At 46.7% G+C, this 14,477-nt stretch overlaps 1 protein-coding gene across 2 annotated transcripts in view; it reads left to right on the top strand.

Moving 5' to 3' along the window:
• The window catches only part of AGAP3 (ArfGAP with GTPase domain, ankyrin repeat and PH domain 3), a 70,424-nt gene that overhangs the window by 13,238 nt on the left and 42,709 nt on the right, over positions 1 to 14,477 (top strand). For both annotated transcript variants that reach the window (XM_066585096.1, XM_066585095.1), the window contains exons 7-8: positions 408 to 535; positions 10,308 to 10,463. In XM_066585096.1, the coding sequence (XP_066441193.1) occupies positions 408 to 535; positions 10,308 to 10,463 (284 nt within the window). The remainder of the gene's footprint in view (positions 1 to 407; positions 536 to 10,307; positions 10,464 to 14,477) is intronic.

Genomic DNA, 14,477 nt, shown 5'->3' with positions numbered 1-14,477 from the left:
ACCTCCCTACGATATCATCTTCTCCTTCTGCAATATATCTCATCCCAGTTTTCTTCTTTCCCTATCTACTCCTTTTATTCTGAGTTTTCTCTGTCACTACACTGTCATGTCTTTTCTCTTACACTTATGGTTTATGCCCCCTCATATACACTATCTACGCAGAGTCTTTATACTGCTTCCTGGGTGAACTTACTGTTGACCCTCTATACCCCCCCCCCCCTCCTCCCCGTGAATATTCTCTATATCTACACCTATTCTTTATACTGCTTTCCATATATACTTATTGTATACTGTCTTTGTATAGGCCTTTCTGTATATTTTCATTCTGCTCGTGCTTTCCATTGTTTAGTACCTTTTTTACATTGTTATACCGTTATTTTCCTCCCCTGTCACATTGGCCATTCCAGTGGCTCAGAAGGTGGTAGCTATTCGGAAGAAGCAGCAGCTTTCCATTGGTCCATGCAAGTCTTTGCCTAATTCTCCGAGCCATTCCTCTGTTTCTGCAGCCACCATTCCGTCCATGCACATTAATCAGGTAGGTAGAATGAAAGGTCATTGACTATCCTGATCTGTTATGGATGACATGCGTATAACCATCATATCTCGACTGCCTACTAGGGTGACTTCTCTGATTTAGAGCTCACCCCACATTAGCTGAGCTGACAGCAGAAGACTCTTCATATTTTGCATCTACTTAGTCCAAAGCTCAGCTGCACTACAAACATCTGGTGTAACCAATGACAGAACGCTCACAGAATATCAGGATTAAATGTCCTACACAGGCCGAAATATCTAGTCACAGCCGCAAAAAGTTTGTAGAGAGATTCACAGAAAAGTGCATGGTATTCTTTAGTTTAAATATCGATTTTTTTTTATTATTAATAGAGATAAGCGAGCGTACTCGCTAAGGCAAATTACTCGAGCGAGTATTGCCATTTTCGAGTACATGCCCGCTCGTCTCAAAAGATTCGGTGGCCGGCGGAGGTGAGCAGTAAGTTGCTGGAGTGAGCATGGGGGGGGGGGGGAGAGACAGACAGAGATCTCCCGTTCCTCCACGCTCCACCCCCACCCCACCCCGGCGGCCCCCGAATCTTTTGAGATAAGCGGGCATGTACTTGAAAATGGCAATACTCACTTGAGTAATTTGCCTTAGCGAGTACACTCACTCAGGTCCGTGAATACTCAGTGTATCCATAGACTGACATACACTCCTGCCTTAGCGAGCGAAAAAAAGCGCACAGAATCCCATTGGTTTTCTGGGTATTTCTTGCAGATTTACACACACCCATTGATTTCAATGGGCTATAACGATGTGTAATACGCACCAAGATAGGACATGCTACTTTATTTTCATGCGACTGAAAGTGAATGTACCCATTGAAATAAATTAGCTCTATTTGCTGCGTATTACACTGAGTTTTGCGAATGAGCCCTGAATATGATTTGTACTACATGTCTGACACACTGACGTCCATAGGGAGATGTGCTAATGTAACGCGTGACTTTCTGTATTGCAATAATAATGTATTATGCTTGTTGGCGACACGCGATATGTCAATGCAGTTAATGTCTGAGCTAGCCAGAGAGGATGTGGCAGTTCAGTAACTACAGGGTGGGCCACGGAAAAGGAGCCCGTATCGGATTCCAGGACCATACTCTTCAGAGGAGACTGTAGTCCTTTCATTTCACCTCAGCGGTATAGGAAATGAAAGCTGCACTGTGATTGGTTATGGGCACCAATGCTAGATTTTGGTATAGATAGCTTTCATAAATCTGCCCAATGGTGTTCCTCCTGCAACAGCGAATAGCTATTGTGGAAGGCTAAGTGCGAAGCAAGAGTCCTTCGCCAAAAGTGCCCAGGTATAAAGCCACCTGCTGAACGTTGTATTCAGAGCCTACTTCAGAAATGGCACCAAACTGGGTGAGCCGCGGACATGAAGAAATCGAGGCTTCCGGCAATCTGGATGTCCAAAGCTGTCTGTGATCTTTAGCAACAATTGCACATGGCCCTTGAAAATTAACTGAGACCGTCCCAGCAAGTTGGGGTTTCACAAACGAAGTATTGAAATCTCCGAACCTGAAGCCATACCGAATAACGTGCAGGAACTGACAAAGCCCAACATGTAAATTACTGTACATGGTTGCTGACTATGATTGCTAGAGGACTTTCGGACCCATTGCTGTACTTTGTGACAAACGAAACGTAGTTATATCACGTCATGTGACTTCACGAAATACGAGGTACTGATCTGCTGGAAATCCCCACCTGACTCCCAAAACACCACTGCTCGACCACAAAACTGGTGTGCGGTATCAGGAACATTAATAATGGGCCCAATTTTCTTTGAATCCTCTTTGAATACCGTGGTTCATCTGAACGTGTTAGAACAGTTTTATGACCAACTAATACCAGAAGAAAGAATGTGCTTCCCAGTAGGGTCAACATGCCACACCTCCCACGACTCACTGGCACGGGTTCATGAACTGTTTACAGAACAGCTAACTGTGAGCATGGCATGTCTCCTGGACTTGTCCACATACAAATTTTATCTGTGGAGACATTTAAAGCAGAAAGTGTACTCCAATAATCCGAATTCCCTGGATGAACGAAAAGAAAACATCGCGCAGTATCATTATTGAAGAGCTGCAGGCAGTATCAGCCTACATGTTGTGATGTACCCACAGGTACATAGAAGTGAACACAGACAACTTCCAGCATCTGTTCTAACATGTTGGTAAATCGATAAAGCTTTGGAAAAACAATCCACTTGCTTGTTCTTACTGTCGCAGTATTGTCACACCCAATAAGAGAACTGGAGGCTTGGAGTTTTGACTCTCTTTGACTTTCCAGTAGCAGCAAGGACCAAGGTGGATTTGTAAAGTAGGATTCAAAGGATTTCTTGTATGAAAGCAGCCCCTATCTTAGGATTGCTCTTTTAATATCTGGATGCATGTTGCAGAGATTTAGTTACTTCCCATTAACCCCTCAATGACACGGCCCCTCCTTTATTTATCCATCGACGTCACTGTATGAGAGCTTGTTTTTTGCGGGAGGAGTTTGTATTTTTCAATAGTACTATTTAATGTATCACATAATGCACTGAAAAATATTTAAAAATTCTAAGTGGAGTAAAATGAAACTGCAACAAAAACTGACATGGTAACTTTATTCTGTGGGTCTGTACGATTACTACGATACCAAACTTATATAGTTTTTTGTGTTTTTTTTTTGCTGCACTACTGTTATTTTTTTTCAGACATTTTTTATAAAATGATTTTCTGCCGCCATCTTCTGTGCGCAATAACTTTTTTTATTTTTGGGTCAGCATAGTTGTGCGAGGGCTCATTTATTGCGGGGCGTCCTGTAGTTTGTTGGTTGCATTTTGGAATATATACGACTTTTCGACCGCCTTTTTTAGCAAGACATGTTGATCAAAAAAAGCGCATTTCTAGGGCTCTTTTTTTTTTTTTTTTTAAACGGCATTCATCGTGCGCGGTAAATAATGCATTACTTTGATAGCTCGGACTTTTACGGACGCAGTGATACCAAATATGTATTTTTGTTTTATAATTTAGATTCTTTTATTGTAAACATGGGAAAAGGTTGTTTTATTTTTTTTAAGTTTTTATTACTTTTTTTTTCTTTTCTTTTTTTTACAGCATTTTTCAAAATTCACAGCGGCATTTAAATGAGTAATAGCTCCGCTCAGCTGCGCAACTGTACGTCCTATAGCGGGGAGGGGTTAAGGACTCTTGTCATTGGGATGTTCTGATTCACTGAAAAGCAATCAGTGTTTCCCAGCTATTAGAGATGAGCGAGCACCAAAATGCTCGGGTGCTCGTTACTCGGGACGAAATTATCGCGATGCTCGAGGGTTCGTTTTGAATAACGAACCCCATTGAAGTCAATGGGCGACTCGAGCATTTTTGTATATCGCCGATGCTCGCTAAGGTTTCCATTTGAGAAAATCTGGGCAATTCAAGAAAGTGATGGGAACGACACAGCAACAGATAGGGCAGGCGAGGGGCTACATGTTGGGCTGCATCTCAAGTTCACAGGTCCCACTATTAAGCCACAATAGCGGCAAGAGTGGGCTCCCCTCCCCCCCCCCCCCCCCAACAACTTTTACTTCTGAAAAGCCCTCATTAGCAATGCATACCTTAGCTAAGCACCACACTACCTCCAACAAAGCACAATCACTGCCTGCATGACACTCCGCTGCCACTTCTCCTGGGTTACATGCTGCCAACCCCCCCCCCCCCCCCCCGCACGACCCAGTGTCCACAGCGCACACCAAAGTGTCCCTGCGCAGCCTTCAGCTGCCCTCATGCCACACCACCCTCATGTCTATTTATAAGTGCGTCTGCCATGAGGAGGAACCGCAGGCACACACTGCAGAGGGTTGGCACGGCTAGGCAGCGACCCTCTTTAAAAGGGGCAGGGCGATAGCCCACAATGCTGTACAGAAGCAATGAGAAATATAATCCTGTGCCACCGCCATCAGGAGCTGCACACGTGGACATAGCAATGGGGAACCTATGTGCCACACACTATTCATTCTGTCAAGGTGTCTGTATGCCCCAGTCAGACCCCGGTTTTTTATAAATAGTCACAGGCAGGTACAACTCCGCAATGGGAATTCCGTGTGCACCCACAGCATGGGTGGCTCCCTGGAACCCACCGGCGGTACATAAATATATCCCATTGCATTGCCCATCACAGCTGAGGTAATGTCATGTTAAATGCAGGTGGGCTTCGGCCCACACTGCATGCCCCAGTCAGACTGGGGTTCTTTAGAAGTGGACACATGCAGTTACAACTCCGTGTGGACCGACAGCATGGGTGGGTGCCAGGAAGCCACCGGCGGTACATAAATATATCCCATTGCAGTGCCCATCACAGCTGAGGTAATGTCCGATTAAATGCAGGTGGGCTTCGGCCCACACTGCATGCCCCAGTCAGACTGGGGTTCTTTAGAAGTAGACACATGCAGTTACAACTCCCTGTGGACCCACAGCATGGGTGGCTCCCTGGAACCCACCGGCGGTACATAAATATATCCCATTGCAGTGCCCAGCACAGCTGATGTAACGTCAGCTTTAATGCAGGTGGGCAAAAAATTAATTGGATTACACTGTAGGCGAGGGTCCCAAAAAATTGGTGTACCAACAGTACTAATGTACCTCAGAAAAATTGCCCATGCCCAACCAAGAGGGCAGGTGAAACCCATTAATCGCTTTGGTTAATGTGGCTTAATTTGTAACTAGGCCTGGAGGCAGCCCAGTTAAAATAAAAATTGGTTCAGGTGCAAGTTTCAACGCTTTAATGAGCATTGAAACGTATAAAAATTGTTTACAAAAATTATATGACTGAGCCTTGTGGGCCTAAGAAAAATTGCCCGTTCGGCGTGATTACGTGAGGTTTCAGGAGGAGGAGCAGGAGGAGGAGGAGGAATATTATACACAGATTGATGAAGCAAAAAGGTCCCCGTTTTTGATGGTGATAGAGAACAATGCTTCCATCCGCGGGTGCAGCCTACGTATTGTTTAGGTATCGCTGCTGTCCGCTGGTGGAGAAGAGAAGTCTGGGGAAATCCAGGCTTTGTTCATCTTGATGAGTGTAAGCCTGTCGGCACTGTCGTTTGACAGGCGGGTACGCTTATCTGTGATGATTCCCCCAGCCGCACTAAACTTCCTCTCTGACAAGACGCTAGCCGCAGGACAAGCAAGCACCTCCAGGGCATACAGCGCGAGTTCAGGCCACGTATCCAGCTTCGACACCCAGTAGTTGTAGGGGGCAGAGGCGTCACGGAGGATGGTCGTGCGATCGGCTACGTACTCCCTCACCATCCTTTTACAGTGCTCCCGCCGGCTCAGCCTTGACTGGGGAGCCGTGACAGTCTTGCTGGGGAGCCAGAAAGCTGTCAAAGGCCTTAGAGAGTGTTCCCCTTCCTGTGCTGTACATGCTGCCTGATCTCTGCGCCTCCCCTGCTACCTGGCCCTCGGAACTGCGCCTTCGGCCACTAGCGCTGTCGGATGGGAATTTTACCATCAGTTTGTCCGCCAGGGTCCTGTGGTATAGCATCACTCTCGAACCCCTTTCCTCTTCGGGTATGAGAATGGAAAGGTTCTCCTTATACCATGGGTCGAGCAGTGTGTACACCCAGTAATCCGTAGTGGCCAGAATGCGTGTAACGCGAGGGTCACGAGAAAGGCATCCTAACATGAAGTCAGCCATGTGTGCCAGGGTACCTGTACGCAACACATGGCTGTCCGCACTAGGAAGATCACTTTCAGGATCCTCCTCCTCCTCAGGCCATACACACTGAAAGGATGACAGGCAAGCAGCATGGGTACCCTCAGCATTGGGCCAAGCTGTCTCTTCCCCCTCCTCCTCATCCTCCTCATGCTCCTCCTCCTCAACGCGCTGAGATATAGACAGGAGGGTGCTCTGACTATCCAGCGACATACTGTCTTCCCCCGCCTCTGTTTCCGAGCGCAAAACGTCTGCCTTTATGCTTTGCAGGGAACTTCTCAAGAGGCATAGCAGAGGAATGGTGACGCGAATGATTGCAGCATCGCCGCTCACCATCTGGGTAGACTCCTCAAAGTTTCCAAGGACCTGGCAGATGTCTGCCACCAGGCCCACTCTTCTGTAAAGAATTGAGGAGGCTAACTCCCACTGCGCCGCCCATGTTGGAGTTGGTATTCCACTATAGCTCTACGCTGCTCATAGAGCCTGGCCAACACGTGGAGCGTAGAGTTCCACCGTGTGGGCACGTCGCACAGCAGTCGGTGCACTGGCAGATGAAACCGATGTTGCAGGGTGGTAGCGTCCGTGTGGGACTTGCAGAAATGTGCGCAGAGCCGACGCACCTTTCCGAGCAGGTCTGACAAGCGTGGGTAGCTTTTCAGAAAGCGCTGAACCACCAAATTAAAGACGTGGGCCAGGCATGGCATGTGCGTGAGGCTGCCGAGCTGCAGAGCCGCCACCAGGTTACGGCCGTTGTCACACACGACCATGCCCGGTTGGAGGCTCAGCGGCGCAAGCCAGCGGTCGGTCTGCTCTGTCAGACCCTGCAGCAGTTCGTGGGCCGTGTGCCTCTTCTCTCCTAAGCTGAGTAGTTTCAGCACGGCCTGCTGACGCTTGCCCACCGCTGTGCTGCCACGCCGCGCGACACCGACTGCTGGCGACGTGCTGCTGCTGACACATCTTGATTGCGAGACAGAGGTTGCGTAGGAGGAGGAGGAGGGTGGTTTAGTGGAGGAAGCATACACCGCCGCAGATACCACCACCGAGCTGGGGCCCACAATTCTGGGGGTGGGTAGGACGTGAGCGGTCCCAGGCTCTGACTCTGTCCCAGCCTCCACTAAATTCACCCAATGTGCGGTCAGGGAGATATAGTGGCCCTGTCCGCCTGTGCTTGTCCACGTGTCCGTTGTTAAGTGGACCTTGGCAGTAACCGCGTTGGTGAGGGCGCGTACAATGTTGCGGGAGACGTGGTCGTGCAGGGCTGGGACGGCACATCGGGAAAAGTAGTGGCGACTGGGAACTGAGTAGCGCGGGGCCGCTGCCGCCATCATACCTTTGAAAGCCTCCGTTTCCACAACCCTATACGGCAGCATCTCCAGGCTGATAAATTTGGCTATGTGCACGTTTAACACTTGAGCGTGCGGGTGCGTGGCGGCGTACTTGCACTTGCGCTCCAACACTTGCGCTAGCGACGGCTGGACGGTGCGCTGAGAGACATTGGTGGATGGGGCCGAGCACAGTGGAGGTGAGGGTGTGGGTGCAGGCCCAGGAGACGGTAGTGCCTGGGTACTGAGAGGGGGGTTGGATCTCAGTGGCAGGTTGGGGCACAGGGGGAGAGGCAGTGGTGCAAACCGGAGGCGGTGAACGGCCTTCGTCCCACCTTGTGGGGTGCTTGGCCATCATATGTCTGCGCATGCTGGTGGTGGTGACGCTGGTGGTGGTGGCTCCCCGGCTGATCTTGGCGCGACAAAGGTTGCACACCACAGTTCGTCGGTCGTCTGCACTCTTAGTGAAAAACTGCCAGACCTTTGAGCACCTCGGCCTCTGCAGGGTGGCATGGCGCGAGAGGGCGCTTTGGGAAACAGTTGGTGGATTATTCGATCTGGCCCTGCCTCTACCCCTGGCCACCGCACTGCCTCTTCCAACCTGCCCTGCTGCTGCACTTTCCCCTCTGAAGACCTGTCCCCAGTAGGCGTAGCAAACCAGGTGGGGTCAGTCACCTCATCGTCCTGCTGCTCTTCCTCCGAATCCTCTGTGCGCTCCTCCCTCGGACTTACTCCAATTACTACTACCTGAGTGATAGACAACTGTGTCTCATCGTCATCGTCCTCCTCACCCACTGAAAGCTCTTGAGACAGTTGCCGGAAGTCCCCAGCCTCATCCCCCGGACCCCGGGAACTTTCCAAAGGTTGGGCATCGGTCACAACAAACTCCTCCGGTGGGGTAGGAACCATTGCTGGCCATTTTGGGCAGGGGCCCGGGAACAGTTCCTGGGAGTCTGCCTGCTCCTCAGAATGTGTCATTGTAATGGAGTGAGGAGGCTGGGAGGAAGGAGGAGCAGCAGCCAGAGGATTCAGAGTTGCAGCAGTGGACGGCGCAGAACTCTGGGTGGTCGATAGATTGCTGGATGCACTTTCTGCCATCCACGACAGGACCTGCTCACACTGCTCATTTTCTAATAAAGGTCTACCGCGTGGACCCATTAATTGTGAGATGAATGTTGGGACGCCAGAAACGTGCCTCTCTCCTAATCCCGCAGCAGCCAGCTGCGATACACCTGGATCAGGAGCTCGGCCTGTGCCCACACCCTGACTTGGGCCTCCGCGTCCTCGCCCGCGTCCACGTCCTCTAGGCCTACCCCTACCCCTCAGCATGCTGTATTACCAGTAGTGCAGAAACAGAACGCTGTAATTAAATGTGCCACTTATTGGCCTGTGGTTGGAGGCTGACTTCCCTTACGGAACGCACAGCAGAGCCAGGAAACAATTTTGCGCACGTCTGTAGTGAGATGTAGATGCGTATGACTGAGCTAGTGGAATTCACAGCGCAGAAGCAGTCAAGTGGCCAAAGGCCAGTAGTAGGCCTTAAGTATTTTGCTTCTATTTTTTAAAAATGCTGAGCTGATACAGCAGACAGATACTGTAGGCAGCGTATAATATTATGTATACTGTTTCCCTCTGGCTGGATGACGGCGATCATGTAACAGAGACAGCAGATCCAGGAAACAATTTTGCGCAAGCTTGCTGTAACGCTTAGCTGCGTATTAATTACGACTACTACCCCCACCAGATAGATACTTTAGGCAGCGTATAATATTATGTATACTGTTTCCCTCTGGCGGGATGACGGCGATCATGTAACAGAGACAGCAGATCTAGGAAACAATTTTGCGCAAGCCTGCTGTAACGCTTAGCTGTGTATTAATTAGGACTACAACCCCCAGCAGATAGATACTGTAGGCAGCGTATAATATTATGTATACTGTTTCCCTCTGGCGGGATGACGGCGATCAATTTTTTGGAAAAAGCCCACTGCCTATATAGCCTGAATATCTCTTTCCCTGCCTCACCAGTACTGGCCCTATACTCTGTACAATGACTGCAGACTGCAGACGCAATGCTCTGCACGGCCGATATACAAAAAAAAAAAAATGCGCAACACTGCTAAAAGCAGCCTCAACAGTACTGCACACGGTCAGATGTGGCCCTAAGAAGGACCGTTGGGGTTCTTGAAGCCTAAAATAACTCCTAACACTCTCCCTATAGCAGCTCCGGCATCAGCAGCACTTTCCCTGATCTCTGTCAGAACGCATCTGTGGCGAGCCGCGGGAGGGGACGATTTTTATACTCGGGTGACACCTGATCTCGCCAGCCACTCACTGTAGGGGGGTGGTATAGGGCTTGAACGTCGCAGGGGGAAGTTGTAATGCCTTCCCTGTCTTTCTATTGGCCAGAAAAGCGCGCTAACTTCTCAGAGATGAAAGTGAAAGTAACTCGAACATCGCGTGGTACTCGTCTCGAGTAACGAGCATCTCGAACACGCTAATACTCGAACGAGTATCAAGCTCGGACGAGTACGTTCGCTCATCTCTACCAGCTATATAAAGGAATAGCAGACTGGAAATCTGTGATATGTTGGCATTTCCCCTGAATGGCTGACATCCGTGGACAACACACTCATGTAGACGTGCAGCTGTTGGTAGATCCTGTGATTCCATGTATGTTATTGGAATGTTATTATTCACATAATGCGACTCTTGTGTTCTTCTCCGTAGGCCACAAATGGTGGAGGAACGTTCAGTGATTATTCATCATCTGTCCCCTCCACGCCCAGTATAAGCCAACGTGAACTACGTATTGAGACCATTGCAGCCTCCAGTACACCAACCCCAATCCGAAAGCAAAGCAAGCGTCGCTCCAACATCTTTACAGTGAGTACTATCGAAAGATGGGGCAGATCACATCCGCTTCTTCTTGAGCAGGCAGAATATGTGAGATTCAAGCCTTGAAATAAGACAGAAGCATGAAAGAGGCTGACTCCAGGTAAATCAGAAACAGATGAATGAGAACATTTACAATGTTTTGTGGAAAGCAGCATAGGGAGAATGGGAATCAGTTATAGTGCCGGTGGGGAAGGTGACATAACTAGACCGTCAGACGTAGACTATACTATATCCTAGACGGGCCTTGCAGAGAGAGAGCGACAAACAACCATAGAGATCTCTAACATACATAAGGAGGATAAAGGGACATTTTTTATTAATTAGACATACAAGACTGAACTGAAAGCTGGGCTTAGACAAGAACATGAGTAGCGTGTAAAGCCTGATCTCACTGAGCACAGCTGAGAATGCAATGAGATCACCGTCGAAGCTTATTCCTTTGTCATGCAAGACCTCCCTGACGCCGGCGATGTAATCAAATCCAACGTTGTCCTCTGAAACACTGTTTGAAGTGTATCGTACAGGCAGACCTGTCTTACATTGGCTATGTATTGCTTGTCAGGCCCACGATTAGAATCAAGGACACTTCCTAATTCAGAAGCCCAACTACTAGTAGAGCAGAATGATCTTACGAACACTAGCGGTGAATGTAGCACCACATGCCAACCTTTAGAACTCTACCATGACTAACGCACCAGACCTTTCTGGCATTCCTTATATGTAATGCATGACCAGACCCGGAACAAGAACACGATTGTCTTCTAGGACCCAATCTGTGTAATTCCAGAAGGCAGTGGAGGTTTCTGATCTTGCCAACCCTGACCGCCATCAAGAAAGGAAGAGATGATCCCCTAGACCCCAACTATAGTTGATGGTGGAGAGCAGACATAAAGCACGCACTAAAACTCATGAAAAAGGATGCGAAGAAAACTTCCAAGAAGATCGTATGGAAATGTAATACAATAGAACGCCACGAACCAATTTGGCTACAGCCATTTCTTAAGAAAATAAAGTCCTACTTGAGAGCCTAAAAGTAGTCCAAATCAATGAGTCTTTGCAATAATTCAGAATGTCAACTCAAGTAGTCCTCAGTGCAAAACAGATGATGAAATGAAGATATGTTCATGCTGAGATTTATATTTAGACTGACTTGCAGCAAAGCAACCTGGAATACATCTGCAAACTCCATGTTATACTGCTGAGTTAAGGAAGATCCGCAAGTACATGATTGGGCATGCATCCAGACCCAAGACGGGGGCATAGGAAATGGTAAGATCCGGACTGGTATAAGCTGGACCTTTCATGTATGACCAGGACATTAGTTTATATATAAACACAACATGTAATGACAAATTGGACTGTAGGAAGATAATGGTGGCTGTAATGAGCAATCAGACCTAGTCAGAATGACAGTCAATGAGCGGTTACAGGGCCGGGCTGAGGTGAGACTGTTATGTGCTCTCTATCTGTTATGGGGAATGTGTTGTTTTGTCAGAACGCTGTTAATTTTGTATTTTGTAATTGCAACTTGTTCTCTGAAAGTAATGCTGTAACCTGAGAACATCCTGAATACTCCTAGTCTGTTTGGAGATGGTTCCTTCATCGTTGATATTGAGATGGGAAAAGAGAGAGAGAGAGAAAATGGAGATCCCTCTACAACGTCCTCCCTTTCAGAACGGGAAAAAAAAATCTCACTGTAGTCCTTTCATCCAAAGTAGAAGCACATTGTTCTAGCATGTTCTCAGATCTATGCAGAGCAGAGATCTACCTAGTGTCTTAAACACGTTATCCTGTTTTGTTTTGTTTTTTCTTTGGTGAATTAAAATTTCCTGGCCTCCAAAAGTTACAGCAGCACTTTAGCATGAGTCCAAAGGGAAGAACTAGTGACAAGGTGAAACTGGTAGAACTTTACAGATAGATAATTAACCCTTTGCAATCCAATTTTGGATTCAGGGTTTCCTAGGGAGTTTTCTCTTTCTGCCATTATACAATGGCGCCACCTTCTGGCTAGAGCCAGTACTGCGGTATGGGACATGCTGGAGAGGCCCCCCCCCTGACAATAGAGCGGTCAGTAATATACAGTAGGAATACCCTGACGGACATCTTCCGACATCGGAAGCTGTACAGCCGTTCAATCAGAAAGTCTTTAGATGTCAGACAGTGGATTGGAAAGGATTAATAGTTATCAATTATATTGTCAACATCAACTGGAGAAGAGAAGAGTTAGAAATAGGATTAATGTTGAGTGAACTGAATCAGTCAAACCCATTTTCAAGTCAGAACTTTGCTAAAAGTTCTGTTCGCCACAAGCCCGATCCTTGGGCGGTTTGTCTTGGCTAAACCTTCTTCTAAGAATAATCATCTTCTTCCTTCTCATCCTGCTTCTAAAAGGAGAAGGAAGAAGAAGAATCTTCGAAGAATAAACTAGTTTCTTCTTCTTCACAGAAGAAAAATAATTTTTGTCCTCCTTTCTTTTTCTTTCTTCTTTTTATTCCCTTTTCTTCCTTTTTCTTCCTCTACAGTGTTATACACCAGTTTTAGGAGTACTGGTGAAGTTCAGGTTTGGTTTGCACTAATTTGAACCCAGCTGAACTGTTGGCTCAAATTTGGCGAACCAGCTAAACCAAACTTTTCTAAAGTTCGCTTATTACTAAGGAGGATCATATAAACCCTTTCCCTAAAGGTCTTATGTGTTCAGATTAGATGTCACCTTAGGTCCCTAGGCCTGCCGCAGGCCGCAATTAAAAGTAACATATACTGCAATACAGAAGTATTGCAGTATATTGTGCAAGCAATTGCAAGTTTAAGTCCTTTATTGGAACAAATAAAATTAGGTTTAATTAAAAGTTCAAAAACCTTCCTTTTCCCATTTTACCCATTAAAAAAATCTACACATTTAAAAAAAAAAATTAGGCATAGTTGGTATCACCGTGTCCGTAAACATCCGAACTATTAAAATATTGTTGCATTATTTATTCCACATAGTCAACATTGTTAAAAAACACACACAATGCCATAATTGTGTTTCCATGGTAACCACGTCTTCCCCCAGAAATTGAACAAAAAGTAATCAAAAATGTATTTGTACCCCAAATGACACCAGGAGAAGCGACAGCTCAACAGCCCCATCAATAGAAAAATAACAGTTAGAATACGGTAACAAAAAAGCTAATTTTTTAGAAGTTTATTTTTTGAAAGTTGTAAAACCTTAAAAAAAACTGAATTTGGTATCGCCATAATCACAGCTTTAAGGTGAACATGTCATTTTTTCCGCACCATGAATGCCATGAAAAAAAAAGCCTGAAAAACCATGGAACAGTTACAGGTTTTTTTTTCCCGTTTCACCCCAGTAAAGTTTTTTTCTTTTTTTTTTTCTTTTTTTACTATTTATGAATGTTGCATAAAATGATACAACTTGTCCCCCCCCCAAAAAAAACCCACCTTCGACGGAAAAATAAAAGTTATAGCCCTTGGAAGGTTGTGGGGAAAAAATGACCACGAGAAATGGCTTCGGAAGGGGTTAAGCGTTTTTATTACACAGTGCTCCTGTTTTGGTACATTCTGTCTCCTCTTCGCTGCTGAGAGTGAATAGAGGGAGCAGGAATGTGCGCTTCCCGTCTCCTGCAGACACCTGTAAAGTAGATCTGCGAGCTGCAAAATGTGGGAAGAGGTTGAAAACACTTCAGAGCTGATGCCTGCCCGCATCGGGTATTGTGAGAAGAGAACAAATGTTTTAGACTTGAACTTGTAAATACATTACTCATGTTCAGCCTCTTTCAACATTTTTAGCTTGTTTTTCACACATAGCATTTTGCACCAAAACACCCGGCTTCTCAGTGATTTTACAAGCGTTTTGGTTTTTTTTTCACTGCAAAAAAAGCCCCCGCGAGATGTTAGCTACAGGTCAATAGGAGGTTAATTTTTGGTAATGTGATTTAGTTTTACTTTACTCATTTATATAGCACATACATATTTTGCAGCGCTATGATTATCATCACTCGC

This window comes from Eleutherodactylus coqui, chromosome 12 (genome assembly GCF_035609145.1).
Source record: "Eleutherodactylus coqui strain aEleCoq1 chromosome 12, aEleCoq1.hap1, whole genome shotgun sequence".
NCBI classification, from domain to species: Eukaryota; Metazoa; Chordata; class Amphibia; order Anura; family Eleutherodactylidae; genus Eleutherodactylus; species Eleutherodactylus coqui.
The sequence above is the reverse complement of the archived record's forward strand: the minus strand, read 5'-3'. Positions and strand labels throughout refer to the sequence as shown.